This window comes from Schistocerca americana, chromosome X, assembly GCF_021461395.2.
Source record: "Schistocerca americana isolate TAMUIC-IGC-003095 chromosome X, iqSchAmer2.1, whole genome shotgun sequence".
NCBI lineage: Eukaryota > Metazoa > Arthropoda > Insecta > Orthoptera > Acrididae > Schistocerca > Schistocerca americana.
In genome coordinates this window covers 714,746,307-714,767,465 of record NC_060130.1, presented here as the reverse complement: position 1 = coordinate 714,767,465, position 21,159 = coordinate 714,746,307, and the positions used below count along the sequence as shown (strand labels likewise).

Genomic DNA, 21,159 nt, shown 5'->3' with positions numbered 1-21,159 from the left:
TGGTACAACAGGAGTAGGATTCATTATGAATAGGAAGGTTGAGCAAAGAGTGTGTTCCTGTTGAACAGTTCAGTGACAGGATTGTTCTCATCAAAATCGACAGTAAACCAACACCGACAACGATAGTTCAGGTATACATGCTGACATCACAAGCTGAATTCGAAGAGATACAGAAAGTGTATGAAGATATTGAAAGGGTAATACAGTATGTAAAGGGGAATGAAAATCTAATAGTCATGGGGGACTGGAATGCAGTTGTAGGGATAAGAGTAGAAGAAAAGGTTACAGGAGAATACGGGCTTGGGACAAGGAATGAGAGTGGAGAAAGACTAAGAGTTCTTTAACAAGTTTCAGCTAGTAATAGCGAATACCGTGTTCAAGAATCACAAGAGGAGGAGGTATACTTGGAAAAGGCTGGGTGATATGGGAAGATTTCAGTTAGATTACATCATGGTCAGACAGAGGTTCTGGATAGTAAGACATACCCAGGAGCAGATATAGACTCAAATCACAATATAGTAGTGATGAAGAGTAGGCTGAGGTTTAAGACGTTAGTCAGGGAGAATCAATATGCAAAGAAGTGGGATACAGAAGTACTAAGGAATGATGAGATACACTTGAAGTTCTCTAATGCTATAGATACAGCAATAAGGAATAGCTCAGTAGGCATTATAGTTGAAGAGGAATGGACATCTCTGAAAAGGGCCATCACAGAAGTTGGGAAAGAAAACATAGGTAGAAAGAAGGTAACTGCCAAGAAACCATGGATAACAGAAGACATACTTCAGTTGATTGATGAAAGGTGGAAGTACAAAAATGTTCCGGGAAACTCAGGAATACAGAAATACAAGTCGGGGAGAAATGAAATAAATAGGAAATGCGGGGAAGCTAAGCTGCAGGAAAAATGTGAAGACATTGAAAAAGAAATGATAGTCGGAGGGACAGACTCAGCATACAGGAAAGTCAAAACAACCTTCAGTGACATTAAAAGCAAGGGTTGTAACATTAAGAGTGCAATGGGAATTCCACTGTTAAATGCAGAGGTGAGAGCTAATAGGTGGAAAGAATACATTGAATGAAAGCCTCTATGAGGGGGAAGATTTGTCTGATGTGATAGAAGAAGAAACAGGAGTCGATTTAGAAGAGAGAGAGGATCCAGTATTAGAATCAGAATTTAAAAAGAGTTTTGGAGGACTTAAGGTCAAATAAGGCAGAAGGGATAGGTAACATTCCATCAGAATGTCTAAAATCATTGGGGGAAGTGGCAACAAAATGACACACGTTGGTGTGACGAACGTATGAGTGGCGACATACCATCTTGACTTTCAGAAAAGCATCATCCACACAATTCCGAAGACGGCAAGAGCTGACAAGTGCTAGAATTATCGCACAATCAGCTTGACAGCTCATGCATCCAAGTTGCTTACAAGAATAATATACAGAAGAATGGAAAAGAAAATTGAGACTGCACTAGATGTCGATCAGTTTGGCTAGAGGAAAAGTAAAGGCACAAGAGAGGCAGTTCTGACATTGCGGTTAATAATGGAAGCAAGGCTAAAGAAAAATCAAGACACATTCAAAGGATTTGTCAACCTGGAAAAGGCATTTGACAATGTAAAACGGTGCAAGATGTTCGAAATTCTGAAAAAAGTAGGGGTAAGCTATAGGGAGATACGGGTCATATACAATATGTACAATAGCCAAGAGGGAATAATAAGAGTGGATGACCAGGAATGATGTGCTCATATTAAAAAGGGTGTAAGACAAGGATGCAGCCTTTCGCCCCTACTGCTCAATCTGTACATCAAGTAAGCAATGATGGAAATAAAAGAAAGGTTCAAGATTGGAATTAAAATTCAAGGTGAAAGGATCTCAGTGATATGATTTGCTGACGACATTGCTATCCTGAGTGAAAGTGAAGAAGAATTACATTATGTGCTGAACAGAATGAACAGTCTAATGAGTACACAGTATGAATTGAGAGTAAATTGGAGAAAGACAAAGGTAATGAGAAGTAGTAGAAATGAGAACAGCGAGAAACTTACCATCAGGATTGATGGTCATGAAGTAGATCCAGTTAAGGAATTCTGCTACCTAGGCAGCAAAATAACCTGTAGTCGACGGAGCAAGGAGGACATCAAAAGCAGACTAGCTATGGCAAAAAAGGCATTCCTGGCCACTAGAAGTCTATGAATATCAAATATCGGCCATAATTTGAGAAAGAAATTTCTGAGAATGTACGTCTGGAGTACAGCATTGTATGGTAGTGAAACATGGACTGTGGGAAAGCCAGAACAGAAGAGAACTGAAGCATTTGAGATGCGGTGCTACAGATGAATGTTAAAAATTAGGTAGACTGATAAGGTATGGAATGAGGAGGTTCTACGCAGAATCGGAGAGGAAAGGAATGTGTGGAAAACACTGATAAGGAGAAGGGACAGGATGATAGGACATCTGTTAAGAGATGAGGGAATGACTTCCATGGTACTAGAGGGAGCTGTAGAGGGCAAAAACAGTAGAGGAAGACAGAGATTGGAATACGTCCAGCAAATAATTGAAGACGTAGGTTGCAAGTGCTGCTCCGAGACGAAGAGGTTAGCACAGTTTCGTGGCGGGCTGCATCAAACCAGTTAGACTGAGTGGGGAGTGGGCCTTACGCTTTCTTTTGTTGATTAGCATTATTCCTTTATGTTCCAAAATTGTTGGAAAATAGTAGTTAAACATTAAAGTTTGGGTGCTGAAGAACAATTGTGGTGTAATAAAATATTACAGACTGACTTTTATCACTTGTGTAAAGAGTTGAAGCCCACGATAATGATTATTTGAAAGCAACTAATTTTCCAAAACACTAAATTAAGTCACTATGTCGGATTGAAAGAAATAGTTAATAAGTTTTGTTTTTACTCAGTTATATCGTGAAGTCCAATATTAACAGGTAATAGACAGCATGAAACAACTAGTTGTATTAAATTACCAGATGTGAGTGAATATTTTCAAAGAGAGTATGTAGTGAGTTTGAGTCTTTTGCAGTATAATTGCTATTGCCAGCATGAGTGTAAAATTTCAGCTCAATGGGGGTAGTGTCATTGCGACAAAAGTGTAAGACTTTTATTCTGTGCTTTTGGAAATGTAATGTATAGGAAACAGGATGCAAAATAGGCTTAGCTTATGGTATGCTGTTATTTTTACAGTGTGTATTTCTTTTGTGTTGATTACACACAATTTTGTATCAAACCTGTTGTTTATTGTGATAAATGTTGTTCTTAGTTTTTATTGCTACTGCTTCTCATAAGTGTTACTTATTTGCTGGAAACAGGAAAGAGGAAGAACTAAACTTGCCACTAACAATGCTTTCACAATAAAAAGCAAAACATATTCCATACAAAAATCGCTGTTTATTTGTTACAAAAATAAGGGATATTCCAAAGATAATGTTATGTCATTATCACCAATGAAGAAATTGATAGGGTGTAGATCAAATACAGCAACACTCAGTAGTTCACTGTAGTGAAACTGGAAAAAAAAAAATTGCCAGAGACTGATTACTACAGTTAATGTCGTGTGTGTGTTTTAAGCAGTATCTTATTTTTAGGTATCAGAATTTCTGTATGTGTTCTATAAGTTAAGTCATAAATGTTTCTTTTAAGTGTTTTGATGGTTCTCTAAGTGGAACATTGAATTTCAGGATGGCGTTCAAGTTCTCAGAAGTAACAGTGATGTTGACCAGGACATAGGTAAGCATTGGGCATTGCATGTGGCAGTTAATAAACCATAAAGCATATACTAATCATTACTTCAAGTTGTAAATTTGTAAAGCCATGAGTCTTGCCTGAAACACACTTTTGTAGTAGTGTTGGCACATACTTTAGTAGTCACTGTTGGTAGACATCTTATTTGGTGTTTCAATAATGGGAATTCTTGGATAAAAAGAGTAACCAAAAATGAGAAATAGCTACAGGCAAGTGATAGCTGATTGACGTGTGGTTCATAGAAACTCGTAAGAGCACAGAATTGTTACAAGCGTTAGAGCCGTGCTGGTGCATACGTGCACACACAGACATGCATGGCACAGGGGCACGTGGATGAGTGTATATCACAGGTATTTTCTATGATTTGTCTAGAGCAAATTGACACATGTGCAGGTGGCCCACACACAGTGTGTGTGAGGAGGGAGGCAACAGGCATGTGGCCTTGTCACGCCGGTAAAGCTTTATCACAACGTATCGGCACTAATGGGACTGGCAAGTGAACAAATGCGTTCAGAATTAGAATTTCTTTTTAGCTGTCAATTTTCCATTTTTTCTGTGGAGGAGCTGTCTGCTGTATACCTGAGATTCATGAATTGTGACCACATTGTAATGAAATTTAAATTGATAATCAAATATTGAATAATATTGAAGGCCATTGTTTCAGCTATAGAACTTTATATTTGTGTGAAAGAATAGCTGATGAAATAATGCTCCCTTTGAGTTAGCTGCTAAAATTGCGGCGACACCGAGACATATTTTGAACAGAACAAATTAAAAAGATTTATGTTGAGGAGCGTAACAACAGACTTTAATTGTCATCCGTGTTTGTAATTAGCAACAAAACTTAAATCCAGCTTCACTAGCTTTCGTAACTCAATCCAGCACTCATTACAGCTGATAATATGTACAGAAAGAGAAAGGAAGTGTAAGATGTAGTGATGAGAAGAGATGGGTACCATTCGAATAAATTTCGACCTGGATAATTATTTGAATATGTAGATCATTTAACCAGATTTATTCACCAATAAATTATTTGTGACATAAATAACGAATAACGTGTAATGCCATCATATTTTCTTTGTTTACTTCTTGTAGTATTTTTTTCCTTGGCCCAGTGCAGTTTCTGCTTGATAAATAACTTATTAATGATTAGTCTAGAAGTGTGTCTTTGTGGCTCATTGGCTTAAATTCCAAACTACAAAACTAAGGCCATAGGGGCCTATCCCCAGTTGGTCCTAAGATTTCCTCTGTTACTTATCGCTTTTTCCACCTATGAAAATGGCAGTAATTACAAGTCAAGTTGCACCGTATTCCGCAGTACATGTTGAAATGTAGAACCCCCTCTAATTGGCTCTATAAGTCTATTTGGTTTTGGGAAGAAGTCTAAGTGCGCACGACTGTGCACAGTAATGCACTGCAGTGCTGGAACAAACCTTCGAGTAGAGCACAGCTTTACTTGATTTGTAGCGTAGTCAGGAAACCACAGCTGCCCAGTGTGCAGGCTGCAATGTAACGTCGTCGTTTTATTGGCTGTCGCAGCCTGGCTATTGCAGATGAGCTGCTGAGTGTGTTACAGCCTTATTACAGGACCAACTCGGCCCCATTCAACTGTGTCTGCGCCTGCCAGTATGTCTCCACCTCCCATTGCTAACATGTGCAAGAACTATGTAAGCCGCCAATGATGAGAACACAGCCAACAAAAATTCATAATCTTCAACACTTTTCTTAGACTGCTAAGACTATCAGATATACATGTCTACTTGGTATAATTACTCAATTCATTCGTGTTTGTAGTGCTACAAAATGAGTGAACTCTGAGCAAGCTTGCCATTAGAACATGGAATAGTTTTTTGATCCGACAGGCATCTACTCAATTATAGGCTTTTAGATTCAAAAATATAGAAAGAGACACTGGGATTAGGTCCATAAAAGTTCATAAAATTGCAGCACACTTGCAGCTTTTGTGTAATGAAAGTTCCAGAAGACAATTGAAAGACAATTCTTGTCTTTCTAAACCAAAGCAATTATTGCAGCAGTGTGTTATCCATGATTTAGAAACAAGTACCACATTTCACCCGTATTGCTGATTGCTGTTTGTGGCCAAGGGTGCCTTTCAACAACATACAGAGACATAACAGCCAAAGAAATATCAGAGCAAATCGGTCACAAGTTTTGAGTGATATCATGGCATAAACATGAGATTTTATTTGGAATGTGATTTGACAAGTGAAGTTAAAGTAGAATCACAACAGCAGGAAGGATTATTTCTCAGTTTTTGCTGATGAAGATTCTGAGTTAGAAGACATATATCGTTATCGTGATTAAGGAGGAATTCAGGTGTGCATTAAATGTGTAGAACGTATTTTCTTTAGTGCCACAATGGCAAATCTCCAAAAATCGAAGAAAGTTTATGATGTGATGTTTGAAAACAGTTATTTTTAGTTGAAAACTAATTTAAAAGAAACAAAAAGTATGTTTGTTAAATAAATTACAAAGCACAGGAGCAATAAATCGCACTGGATTTCAAATTTATGTACTTTCCTTAACACATTTTATTCACAGATGACAAATAAATGTTTTTATTTGTGTAAGTGAATAATGTTTCGAATATTATTTGTTATTCATGAATAATGAATAATAATTTATATCTGTATTTGTTATTTGTCATGCACATAAGTTTCACCCAAGTTCAGTGGTAAGTAAATCACATCACACATGCATACACTGCAGACTTCCAGTCCATGTGAGAATGAGTGCAGGTGCATGAAATCCATGTGGCTGCAAACAAGCAGCTGATGTACATCCACTCATGTGGCTGTAATAACATCAGTAATCTTCGGCAACTTTCACCAGTGTTAGCGTAGCGTATTCGTGCTCTCATTTGCACATTGCAAGCACATGTGGGCCACAGGCCACATTCTTGCAGGGTTCTAGTATGATGGGTGAGTGTATGCAAAAGATCTTTTGTGCAGGTTGTCTTCAGGAGAATGAACCATGTAGTGCAGGTTTATGGGTCATGATATTGTGTATTTTGTGTGGGTGGCTGAACACTACATTGGGTAATGAGGATTGTTCTTTTGGGTATGTTGTTCCTTACCTTGGGTCATGTTGAGAGGTAATCAAAGTATTGATGAAGGATGTGGTTGACATTTTCAAGGGTGGGGTGATAAGTGGATGATTGAGCATTGACTTGTTCTAGTGGGGGTGGCTGTGTTGGTGTAGCAGGAAGATATGTGAAAAGAAATATTTTTCCATGTATTGTTGGTGGCTGGTGCATTTGATATGAACACAGGTTTTTGTGGTGCCGTCTGTGAGACAGAGATTAAGGGAGCTCCTTGAGAAAGACAATGTGAAGTGAATTTGGGAGTAAATATTGAAGTTTTGGAGGAAAAGTGTCGGTTAGACCGTCAGCGAGAGCAGCACCGCTAGTTCCTGCTACTAATAAGGCGAGTACACCGTTCACTTGTTACATATTTTTACAAGCTTCAAACAGGAGCGACTGTAGTAATGGATAGGAACTGTGATTGTTGTGTACATATGCGAGCTGAGTTTGCGACCCTTCACTCACAGTTCCAGGCTGCTTTGGCTTTCGTCACACAGCTTGAGGCTGCTGGCAAGGGGCGTCACTGTGGGGGATCGAATGCGGGGATGCGAAGGACGTTGAGCATGTCCCGCGTGTCCCCCGTTTGGTCCACTGCTGTGGCTGCCTCGGGTACTGCCTGTACTGAGGTTGACCCTCACCCATGGCCAAGTGGGAGATCATTCCAAAGTCCGGCAGGCAGTGAAAAACTCTCCGAGGGGCCGATCATAGGGCTTCCCTGGTTTGTTTGATGAACAGGTTTCGGGCATTATCTGTGGCTGACGATGTCTCTAAGCCAGATGCAGTCATCCACCCTGTGCCAGAGGAAGCTCCGCGGCCCGCAAGACCTGGGCATTCACAGAGGTTGGGTTTGCTGGTAGTTGGGATCTCCAACGTTAGGCGCGTAATGGGGCCCCTTAGAAACATGGCTGCCAAGGAGGGGAAGGAAGCCAGTGTGCACTCCGTGTGCATACCAGGGGGAGTCATTCTGGATGTGGAAAGGGTGCTTCTGGACGCCATGAAGAGTACAGGGTGCAGCCAGCTGCAGGTGGTTTCTCATGTCGGTACCAATGACGTGTGTCGCTTTGGATCAGAGCAGATTCTGTCCAGTTTCGGGCGGCTAGCGGAAGTGGTGAAGACTGGCAGTCTTGCTTCCGAGATTAAGGCAGAGCTCACCATCTGCAGCATCGTCGATAGAACCGACTGTGGTCCTTTGGTGCAAAGCCAAGTGGAGGTTCTGAATCAGAGGCTCAGGCAGTTCTGTGACCGTGTAGGCTGCAGATTCCTTGACTTGCGCCATCGGGTGGTGGGTTTCCGGTTCCACTTAATAGATCAGAAGTCCACTACACACAGGAGGCGGCTACACGGGTGGCGAGGGCTGTGTGGAAGGGACTGGGCGAGATGCTTTTAATAATTTCCACAATGAAATTCTGTCTCGAAATCTGGCAGAAAACCCAAAGTGATTCTGGTCATACATAAAGCACACCAGTGGCAAGACCCAATCAATACCTTCACTGCGCGATAGCAACGGTGAAGTCACTGATGACAGTGCCACTAAAACAGAGTTATTAAGCATGGTTTTCTGAAGCTCCTTCACCAAAGTAGATGAAGTAAATATTCCTGAATTCCAATCGAGAACAACTGCCAAGATGAGAAACATAGAAGTAGATATCCTCGGTGTAACAAAGCTGCTTAAATCACTTGATAAAGGCAAGGCCTCCTGTCCAGATTGTATACCAGTCAGGTTCCTCTCAGAGTATGCTGATAAAATAGCTCCATATTTAGCAATTATATACAACCACTCGCTCACAGAAAGATCCATACCTAAAGACTGGAAAGTTGTTCAAGTCACATCAATATCCAAAAAGGGATGTAGGAGTAATCTGCTGAATTACAGGACTATATCACTAACGTTGATTTGCATTAGGATTTTGGAACGTATACTGTATTCAAACATTATGAAGTACCTTGAAGAAAATGATTTATTGACACATAGTCAGGACGGATTCAGAAAATATTGTTCTTGTGAAACACAACTAGCTCTTTATATTCATGAAGTAATAAGTGCTATCCACAGGGGATGTCAAATTGATTCCATATTTTTAGATTTCCAGAAGGCTTTCGACACCGTTCCTCACAGGCGTCTTCTAACCAAACTGCATGCCTACGGAGTGCGACTGGATTCATGATTTCCTGTCAGAAAGGTCACAGTTCGTAGTAATAGACAGAAAGTCATCGAGTAAAACAGAAGTAATATTCGGCGTTCCCCAAGGCAGTGTTATAGGTCCTCTATTGTTCCTGATCTATATTAACGACATAGGAGACAATCTGAGTAGCCGTCTTAGATTGTTTGCAGATGATGCTGTCATTTACCATCTTGTAAAGGTCATCAGATGATCAAAACTACTTGCAGAATGATTTAGAAAATATATCTGTATGGTGTGATAAGTGGCAATTGATCCTGAATAAGGAAAAGTGTGAAGTTATTCACATGAGTACTAAAAGAAATCAGCTAAATTTCGATTATGTGATAAGTCACACAAATCTGAAGGCTGTAAATTAATCTAAATACTTAGGGATTATAATTACAAATAACCTAAATTGGAATGATCACATAGATAATATTGTGGGTAGAGAAAACCAAAGACTGCGATTCATTGGCAGAATAGTTAGAAGGTGCAACAGGTCTACTAAAGAGACTGCTTACACCACACTTGTCGGCCCTATTCTGGAGTATTGCTGTGTGGTGTGGGATCCGCATCAGGTGGGACTGACGGATGACATCGAAAAATTACAAAGAAGGGCAGCTCGTTTTGTATTATCGTGAAGTAGGGGAGATAGTGCCACAGACATGATACATGAATTGGAGTGGCAGTCATTAAAACAAAGGCGTTTTTTGTTGTGACGGGATCTTCTCATTCTGTTGGCACCCACCTACATAGAGAGAAATGATCATCACGATAAAATAAGAGAGATCAGGGCTCACACAGAAAAATTAAAGTGCTCGTTTTTCCTGCGTGCCGTTGAAGAGTGGAACGGTAGAGGGACAGCTTGAAGGTGTTTCATTGAACCCTCTGCCAGGCACTTTATTGTGAATAGCAGAGTAATCGCGTAGATGTAGATGTAGAAAGGCCAGAGACAGCCCTTATCAAATCATAAAGATGTCCTTAATGAAATCAGACAAGAGGTTTTAGTTTTGCTCAGGAATAGAAAGGATTCCTCTAGGGTGTCCATAAACGAGTTAGCATAAGATGGTACCTCTGTACAGATTTCACTATGTAGATGTTTATGAAGGCTGATTCACAAAATCCTTGTTTTGATTTTTAATTCTATATTGTCTCTATTGACTCCTTATATGCTGATACAAATTCATAATTTTGTTATGTGGCACTTTCTGGTCCTTATTTTTATTAGTAAGCCACTCGACAGGTATCTGAAGTACTGGTAACTCAAGGAGGCAGGCAGTTTTATGTCAAAGAATGAGTAGTATACACAAACTGCTAGCGGAACCATGCCAACATTGGTAGTTGTAATGATTACAGTCATGATGTTTTCATAATGCTTGCCGCGGTATTGCTGGACTTGCTGGAACATTCGTTCTGCAGAAATTCTTCCTCTCTGTGATGCTGTAAGTTCATCTAGTATGTGTAAAAGTTGTACCATTTATCGTTGTACTACTGTTTCTTAGTTCTACTTTTGTCAGGGCTCTGGATTTTCTGTTCATGTAACAGTTTACAATTACAGTTTCTGTTAGGAAAACTGAATTAATCCAATGTGCCCCACTCTCTGTAAATGAGATTGTGGGCACAGCACTTCTCTCTGGCACTGTCATTCCATTTTCCTTAAAAATAGCCGTACCTCACACGCTTGTGCATTAGTCTGTGTTACTCTGGTTGGGCAAATTGTCAACACTTCTTGAGTTTGTACTTGTATCCATTTGCCTATAGTTCCTCACTCTGTTGGATGTGGGTGAACTGTAAAACAGTGGTATCATGCCTTCACTGTCAAAACTTGGATTGATATATGTAGTTTTGCTCTATCAGTACTGAATTCAGCTGTTGCCATATGATAGAATAGTGCTGAGTTCTTCTCAGTTAATTCTACGATGTCGTAGTTCTGCAGGAAATTCCTTTTTTGCCTTGTATAGTCCTGCTAAGAATTGTTGCAGAACTTAGATGCCTGTGTATTGCATCATAAACAACTTCTTACAGAATTGATACTTCTATTCTTCCAATGTTCAGGCTATTCACCAAAGTTCACAACATCCTAGCTATGGTCATTTGTCTGTTCAGCACACTTAACCGAGTCTGTGCTCTCTTTAGGTTGTTTTTTATTGTTGGCATAGTATTTCTTGTGTACTGCATTAATTTCATAGTCAGCTCCTGTACCATCTCTGTATTACTTAACACACTCTATTCCTGGTTTGACAGCTGTGTTTTAGTGGTGTCTGCTATTACCTGTATTTGTCCCACTTTGTTGTTCAGATTTTGTATGTCTTCATTGCCTGCTATAAAAAACACTATTTTCAGTAAAAACCTTCCTGTGTCCAACTCTCCTCTTCTTCGTACTAATGTCTGTGGTACTACTCCTGTTAATTGATTCAGCTGTATTCCCAATTTCCCGTACAAGAATCTCAACTCTTGATACTCATCATGTATTTCCTTTGGAACTTCCTCTCTCTGCATTTCCTTGTGTAAGTCTGAGAATACATCTTGTAACCTGCGAACCTCATACTTTGCTTCCCATACATCAAAAGTTAATATCAACATCGACTGTTGGCTAGTTCACATTGAATCTGCCTGCCAGAAGAACAATATTCCAGAATGTAGACTCTGGTTGTGAACTGTATTCGACAGTTCTCATGGATGTCCAAGTTGGCGTGCCACATAAGAGAAAGAAACCTTTATCAGTTCCTTCCCTCATCTGAAAATGCATACACACGAGGGGCGGAAAACTATAAAAATCACTTCTACCCTACTTATTGACAAATAATGAAAAAAACTGACTTCCAAACCCCTTGATACATATCTCACCAATAAATTTATAGCAACACTTCACAAAATAAAGACAACAAATCTACACAATAACTCTACAAACAACATAAGGACCTGATCAGAAACTACTCATTCTGTTATCTGAGTGCTTGAGGTACAGAGTTTGCAACTGTATCATCACTAGGTAACCATTTCCTAACTTTACCAGACTTTTTTTTGTTGGTACTGATACAGCTAATGGGACTTGCAACAGTGCATCCACAGCTTCTTTGAGTGACTTGTGATTCTGTTCTCATGAACAGTAGATGTTTTCATCAGCAGTTGTAACTTAACACATACTGGTTAAGTCATTTTAGTGATTTGATGTGGACTGCGGTACTTGGTTAAAAAGTCTTAGTTTTAACTTCCGGCATATAGAGGTTTGTTAACAGTACTCACAGACCATTTCTATACTGTGGCAGTTTCCCTACATGTTGCCCCCCATCCTGTACCTGACATTTTAAGGCTTTTGTATTGGCTCACTTCACTCTTTGCCAAACTTCCTGTAAATGTTTTACAAATTCCTTTACTGATTCACTATTAGTTTCAAGTTTGGCTGTATCATTTCAAAGGGAAATGGAATCTGTCTGCCATAAACAACCTCGTATGGTGAAAGATTGGTACTAGTATGGACTTTGCAGTTGTACGCCAAGACTATGAACTCGAGGTATGTGTTCCAGTCATTGTGGTGGCTATTCATGTAGTGGCTTAAAATTTTAGAAATGGTTTTTTGCACTTGCCCTCTTCGCCCATTTTCTTGTAGCTGAAAAGAGCTTGTTTCAATATGGAGTTTTCAGATGTGAAGTACATGACACATCTCTTTCATTAGATCTGATACTAAATTCATACTCTGATCAGTGATTATGATGTACACCAAACTTGAGTATCCAACTATTTAGCATTTCTTGTGCTACTGTGTTAGCATTTTGGTTCAGAATTGCTATGTATCATGAAAAATGTGTGTTATTGCTTTTATATACTTACTCCCTGCTGGTGTTATATTAAACAGCCCTAAAATATCCAGCCCAACCATTTTGAAAGGTTTACATGCCTCTGGCAATCTTTGTAATGGAATGTCTTGGTGACCAAGGTCAGCCCTCTGTGCACAAGATAGGCAGTTTTTCATGTAAAGTTCTACATTATGTCTCCTGGTCTTCCACCAGAACTTCTCAGAAATTTGTCTATCCATCATTCAGCGACCACTGTGACCCACTAACATGTGGACATGCACCTGTTGCAAAATCCTATCCATGAACACCGCCAGAACCACCGTGCGTAGTCCATAACATTTTGATCCGTAAGCCATCTTGTGTCATGAGCTGTGACTGTGACCTGAATATGTTTATGCGTTCAGCCATTCAATAACAGGTTTTCCTAGTGCTTGGAGCACTCAGAGTTTCCTGTTTAATGTATCTACATTTGTATACTTTCTACCTTGTTTATGAACAACTTGACAGTTGAATTCACTCAATTTAAGTGCCTATCTGGCCAGCCTACTAGAAAGATCTTTTAATATCAACTACCATTTGAGCAATGCATGATCTGTTACTAACTTAAATTTCTGACCATGCAGATAAGTGCTAACATCTCCTTTTCTGTAGTTGAGTAGTCCCACTCCACCCAGTTTAGTTGTCTCGACACAGAAGCTACTGGGTGTTGTTTACCATCTATGTTTTGACTTAGAATACAACCAATCACACCATTGCTGGCACCACATGGCAAGTTGAACTCTTCCTCTGAGTCAGGAAATATCAGTACTGGATCTGATATTGACACTTTTGTCAATGCCTCAAATGCTGTGTGACACTGCTGACCACTCAAAATTGTACATTTATCCTTAATAAACAATTCAGTGGTTCTGTGATTTCTGCAGAATACCAAATGAATTTTCAATATTAATTACATAGTCCAATGAATGATTGTACACACATCAAAAAAAGGTTTTGCATCACCACGGTTCCCAGAACTCCTGAAGACGGATGTTGACTGTGGATATTGTATCACAAACACAGTCCCTTTGTCTGTTCAGAGATGCCACTAAACATGTCCAAAGATGTAAACGGCCCTGCATGAGCAGCGCCTATTAGATGGAGGGGGTCCGACTGCCGATCTGTTCCAGTCGTTCCATGAGAAATGAGGTACATGGCTCGTGTTGTCTGTAGTTCAACCATGCCTAGACAGTCAATGCCGTGGTTCAATCGTGTCCCCATTGTTACTTTGTGCCAGGAAGGGCTCTCAACAAGGGAAGTGTCCAGTCGTCTCGGAATGAACCAAAGTGATGTTGTTCGGACATGGAGGAGATACAGAGAGACAGGAACTGTCAATCTCATGCCTCACCCAGGCTGCCCAAGGGCTACTAGCGTAGTGGATGACCACTGCCTATGGATTATGGCTCAGAGAAACCCTGTCAGTAATGCCACCATGTTGAATAATGCTTTTCGTGCAGCCACAGGACGTCGTATTACGACTCAAGCTGTGCACAATAGGCTGCATGATGTGCAACTTCACTCCCGACATCCATGCCGAGGTCCATCTTTGCACCACAACACCATGCAGCGCAGTACAGATGGGCGCAACAACATACCGAATGGACCGCTCAGGATTGGCATCGCATTCTCTTCACCATTGAGTGTCGCATATGCCTTCAACCAGGCAATCGTCGGAGATGTGTTTGGAGGCAACCCGGGCAAGCTGAACGCCTTAGACACACAGTCTAGTGAGTGCAGCAAGGTGGAGGTTCCCTGCTGTTTTGGGGTGGCATTATGTGGGGCCGATGTATGCCGCTGGTGGTCATGGAAGGCACATAATGGCTGTACGATATGTGAATGCCATCCTCCGGCCGATAGTGCAACCATATCGGCAGCATATTGGTGAGGCCTTCGTCTACATGGATGACAGTTCACGCCCCCACACGCAGATCTTGTGAATGACTTCCTTCAGGATAATGACATTGCTCATCTCTAGTGGCCAGCATGTTCTCCAGACATGAACCCAATCGAACATGCCTGGGATGGATTGAAAAGAGCTGTTTATGGTCAATATGACTCACCAACCACTCTGAGATCTGCGCCGAATCACTGTTGAGGGGTGGACCAATCTGGATCAACAGTGTCTTGAAGAACTTGTGGATAGTATGCCACAATGAATACAGGCATGCACCAGTGCATGAGGATGTGCTACTGGGTATTAGAGGTACCGCTGTGTACAGCAGTCTGGACCACCACCTCTGAAGGTCTCACTGTATGGTGGTACAACATGCAAGGTGTGGTTTGCATGAGCAATGAAAATGGCGGAAATGATGTTTATGTTGTTCTCTGTTCCAATTTTCTGTACAGGTTCCGAAACTCTAGGAACTGAGGTGATGCAAAACTTTTTTTGATTTGTGTAGTTGCTTTGTTGTTTGTGGTGTCTAGAAGTCGCGGACTGCTGACACTAATTGGGAATTGGTTTTAACACCTTCTCCACAATTACAGGTCTGAGGTGGTTAACTTCTGTTCCTTACGGAATGGTATTTATCCACACTGAGCTTCACATGTGCTGTTTGTAGTTTGAGTTATAATATTCTAAACATCTCGAGTATTCTTCCTTATCTTTCAAGAATATTATTATGTCATCCAAGTATACCATACACTACTTAGGCTTTAATCCACGAAGTACTCCAACTAACAATCTCTGAAACGTAGCTGGTGCATTATTGAGTCCAAGTGACATTCTGTGATACTTATAATGCCCCATGGTGTTTCAAAGGCAGTTTTCAGTCTGTCCATTGGAACTACTTCTAGTTGGTGACATCTGCTGCTTAGATCCACCGTAGAAAACTATTTGCATTGGTGTAAGTTATCCAACACCTCTGTAATACTGTGGATGGGATATGCATCAGCGACAGCTTTCATGTTCAGGATCGGTAATCACAACAGAATCTGTATTTTGTAGTACCATCTGGTGATTTTGTTCGGAACAATGGCCTTACTTGCATCCCATGAACTATCACTATGTTCTATTATTTCTTCTGCTAGTTGCAGATCTATGAACTCTTCCATTAGAGGATGGAGATACTGTGGGACATGGCATGGCTTTCTATAGACCAGAGTATTATTGACCATGGTTATACAATGTTGTGCAACAGGGGTTGCTGGTTAATGTGCCATCTGTGTTAAACAAATGCATGAAGTGTAGCATAAAACTTCCATTGCTTGTCGATCACTGCCTTGTAAGTGATTCACTTTTTTGCGTAATGCAGATGCCCTGATGGTTTGCTTGTGGCTTTGATCATCACAAGACCTACCAGTGTATCCAAAACTTCCAAAGTGGCACTCATTAAACCCTTTGGCAGATTAACCTCATCCATGCCAAAATTATCTAGGCTAACAGGAAAAGTAAACTCACCATTTATACCATTTTACCAATGCACAACACACTTCTGTGCACAAAGCAACACAGTTTATCTAATTTTTCATTACTCTTTAGTGGTTCCCTCACAGGCAATATTTCTTGTGATAAACTGGTACCTACAGTAATCCAAACTAACTTCCCTTTACCTGATGGTGTGTTATCAAGGGAACTGATCCGTAGCATATGAGTTCACAGTATCAAGTCTGCTGCTAATGGATTCACAGAATGGTGGTACACCCAACACTGATTTTACTTCCCATGACCCCCATTTTATCAGCTGTTACATTGCTTGCAATGCTATTAATTGCCTGTGTAATTCCTCATTGTATTCTTTCATCCAAGAATTAACTGCCAATAACTTGGTTATTTGTTCCAGTAATGTGGCAACAGACTCAGCTGTAGTAGCTGTATGTGTGTTAGGTATTCTGTGTATTCTACAACTGCCATTACAAGAAAAGAAAAATTGGGAAAAACTGCACTTATAATCCACACAAAAAATAAAATATACTAGTTTTTACACCAAATCAAGGCCCAACAGGATTCAAAACAGTCCTTTGCCAAATGCCCAAATCATCTACAAATGTCATATCTATCTGACACTACTTTAGTGCACAGCAACTTGTGCCATGACAACTTACAGAATCTAAGCCTCACTAGCATTAAATACGTTTATCTGAAATTATTCATAAATGGTGACAAGTCTGTGGCTTAAGAAATGACACTTTGAAGGTGCTGTTGATGCTTTGTCCTTAGTACACGAAATCCACAGAAAAGTGATCACTCACTGGACTGCATTGCCTCAAACTACAAGTCCCGACAGGTGGTCACAGCTGATGCTACAGGTGTGGTCCGACTGCCACCGAGGCCCTGAGGTGACGACCAATTCTGACACCAGTTGTGGAGACCCATGAAGCTATGGTCTCTACAGGCACAGGATGCCAAGCTCTGAATACGGGAGTGTGGTCAGAGGGTGTCAGTGAAACAGTATTGACTGTAAATACATTTACCTTCGGGATTTGTACAGTGCAAATAGCTTCTCCGTGGCATTGACCAAAGGTCGCAGAGTGGCGCATGCGGCCAAGAATTCCTGACTCGCACAGATCAGCTGTGTCCAAGTTGCATGCCTGTGGTCAGGAATTGCAACTTCAGTAGGAAATGGAGTAATGCAGGATACCAATCCAGAGGTCTGCAGGCATTGTCCACACAGCCAGGATGGTGGCAGTGTGGTGTGCTGCCGTACCAGGACACTCTTGAAGACAAAATAGTTACACCCCAACCCACCCGCCCACCCATCCACCCAAGGTCAGTGGCCAACAGCTCCACATGGGATGATGGCCATGGAGTGGAAGTATGTCCTGGCATCCCAACAAGAGAGAGCCAAGACTCTCTGGTAACTGCTCACAGTTACAGCCAGGAGGCCAGCATGAATCTGCCTCTCTCGGACAGTGTGTGTGGCTGGCACCTAGCAGGTCACCCTTAACTGATGCCCAGCAGGATGCTGGTCTACATCTACATACATACTCCACAAGCCACTACATGGTGCGTGGCGGAGAGTACCCTGTACCACTACTAGTCCTTTCCATTCCTTTTCTACTCGCAAATAGGGTGAGGGAAAAACGAATGTCTGTATGACCCCATATGAGCTGTAATCTCTCTAATCTTATATTCATGGTCTTTACACAGTCTGTACATTAGCAGCAGTAGAATTCTTCTGCTGTCAGCCTCAAATGCTATTTCTACTAATTTTCTCAATAGCTCTACTTGAAAAGAATATCATCTTCCCTCCAGTGATTCCCATGTGAGTTCCCAAAGTATCTCCATAGTGGTTGTGTGTTGTTTGAACCTACCAGTACAAATCTAGCAACTTGTCTCTGAATTGCTTCGATGTCTTCCTTTAATGGGTCTCACTAGTGTCCTATAAGCGGTCTCCACTACAGGTGAACACCACCTTCCTAAAGTCGATCATTCACCTTCCCTACTGCAATCCTTATGTCCTAATTTCACTTCATATTGCTTTGTAACTTTGTACTTATATATTTAATTGACATAACTGTGTTAAGCAACACACTAATAATGCTGTATTCAAACATTATGGGTTTGTTTCTCTTACTCGTGTGCGTTAACTTAAATTTTTCTACATTTAGAGCTAGGTGCCATTCATCACGTCAACAATGACACCTTCCTGTGCCCGACAGCATTTTCAGTGAACAGCCGTAGACTGCTGCATACCCTGTCCGCCAGACCATTTATGTATATAGGAAACTAGCTGGTACACGGCGCGTTGTTGCCACAGAAGAATTAATTATGGAAATATTGTTCAAAATTTGAAAGAGTTATCATTTTAAATTAGGAATGATAGGATGAATGATATTTATTTTATTGTTGATAATGCATACATGTATCAAAATTGAATGATATATAAAGGAGAAGCATAAATGAAACTCAATTTAATTTTGTTGCCTTATAGAGTCCTGCATGACCAAGTAAGCGAGCACAAAATATGAGATGGGGCAAGCACACCCTAACTGGATAGGCTGCCCACACTAGTTTTATTGACCGAGCATAGACGCCGTGACCGAATACGTAGCACATAACTTCAAACACATTACACGTGTCACTATCCGTGTGAGACTGCAGCCAGTACGAGCTTCTCATTTGTGGTGTCTCTCTTTAATGATGCTGCGCGAGGGAGCCAGTGCAGTAAGACATAAGATTGAAACCAATCTTTACACATTGAAGAAATGGGACGGTCTAAAAAGCCAAGTATGGAGTAAATTTCTGTTGGTTGTAGACGAAAACAGTGTGTCTACTGGGTACGTATCGTGCATAAACTGCTCCATATTATTGTGTTTCCAGTCGGGAACCACTCATTTAGCAAGAAAGCTCACAAAGATACAGCTCCTTCAGGGATACCGGCAGTAATAAAAAATAGTATTGCAGCGACGTGAGTTGCAATGTGTGCTAAAGATATGAGACCTTTTAATGCTGCTTCCGGTGAAGGTTTCAGAGAACTAGGCAAGAATTAATACATATAGGTGCGCATTATGGGAAAATTAACGTGGCACATGTCATGCCACATCCCTTTTCTATAAGCAGACATGTCAAAGAACAAGGTGATGCAATACAAAACAGCATAATGCCTTCTGTTATTGCAGAAGTTATTAATAAAACGTGCTGCGACAGTTGATATTACATTAACACATTTTGGTCTCTTGTGAACAATGTTTGTTTTACAACAAAATTCCTGGCCGTTAAGGAGACGGGAGTAAATATTATAAAAGAAATTGAAGAGAGGATGGCTGATAGGGACATTTCGCCAGCATGTTGCACAGTTTTGTTTTTGTCTCCGACCAGAGTGCCAATGTAATAAATGCTTTGGAAAATCACGAAAGGATTCCTTGTGCTGCCCATTGTATAAACACATCACTTAGCCATACTTTCGATGAAGATAACTTCTTGTTAAATCATGCCCTGAGCATCGCATCAACAATAAATACTGCAAACTGCATTGTAAGGTACAATAAGAAAAGTGGCCTCCGCTCATATTTGAAATCGTCGTTGAAACAAGAGGTCTGCACATGCTGGAACAGCTTGTACACTATGCTGGAATCCTTACACACTCAGTATAACGAAGTTGGTGCTTTGCTGACGGAAAAGGACTACGCTTACTGATTGCAAGGCTATGATAATAAGCTTGCAGGAAAAATTGCGCATTTTCTGAGACCATTTAAAGAGGCCACAGATGAATTAGAAGGTGAAAAAGAACCGACAATCCAGTTACTTCTTCATTGGTTTCACAAACTGCAACAAATTTGCAATGTCAATGACACTGTCTGTCAGGTGAGTGATTACTGCAGTTAAAAGCACTGTTTCTTTATGATATTCGATAGATTTATAATTAACTAGTGTAATTAATGTGTGCTAACAAGTATGTAATTTTTATCATGAGGTACAAAGGATTAAAAATCGAGCCTTGACTTTCGTTTGTGAGAAGATTGTGATCACTTCCTGACATAAAATTGCTACGTTTCTTTGGCCATCTTCCCGTGACCTTAATATGCTTGATATAAATGAAAAGCAGGAAATTCTTAACAATGTGTGACAAATGTGTGCTACTTACGCAGGTACAAACATGCAATCATTAACATAATCATTTCTGCATAGTTAGTGGATAGTGTATTATAGAGAAACAGGAATGTTATCATTCGTATAATATTTCATTAACGTAAAGCACCTCATCCTTAGGGGAATGTTTAAATGATTTCCACATAAGTTCTGTATTACTTGTCTCTTTTATTTATTGTCATACATCCTTAGAGTACTGTGCCATCACTACCCAGAAAGAGAGATCGTTTCAAGGAATGGAGGGACAACAGATCATCCGTAGCAGATGAAGTAGATCCCTACATTTTAATGCACCCCGGAGATGATGATGATGATGACATCTTAAAGTGGTGGAGCAGACATGAAACAGATCTGCCATGCCTGGCTGCAGCTGCAAGACGTATTTTATCTATCCCAGCAACAAGCGCACCTAGTGAAAGATGCTTTAGTAAAGCTGGCATGTTACTAACAAATCACAGCAGCCTGTTAAATCCGGAACGTGTTAGTGATTTACTGCTGCTCAACAATAACTATAATTTTGTTTCTGTTGCAAACAAGTGAAAAGTATGACAAGTTATGTCTGAAAATGTTTAATGTTCTTTGTATTGTTTCTTTATGTAGATGGTTGTCTTCTAGATTACAGGGGCAGCACTTATTTAATGTTTCCTATTAATGAAAGGAAAAATATATCTTCTGTTTGGAAATGAGACTCATCTTCTATCCGCGATTGTATTGAAATATCATTTTAGTTTCCAAGTGCTTTATGAATTTAGCTGTGTCACGTACTCGTTCTTGGAAACGT

At 40.5% G+C, this 21,159-nt stretch overlaps 1 protein-coding gene across 1 annotated transcript in view; it reads left to right on the top strand.

Moving 5' to 3' along the window:
* LOC124555732 (early endosome antigen 1-like) overlaps nucleotides 1-21,159 on the top strand; it is a 207,129-nt gene that overhangs the window by 61,621 nt on the left and 124,349 nt on the right. The window contains exon 4 of the mRNA XM_047129754.1: nucleotides 3,686-3,734. Within this exon, the coding sequence (XP_046985710.1) occupies nucleotides 3,686-3,734 (49 nt within the window). The remainder of the gene's footprint in view (nucleotides 1-3,685; nucleotides 3,735-21,159) is intronic.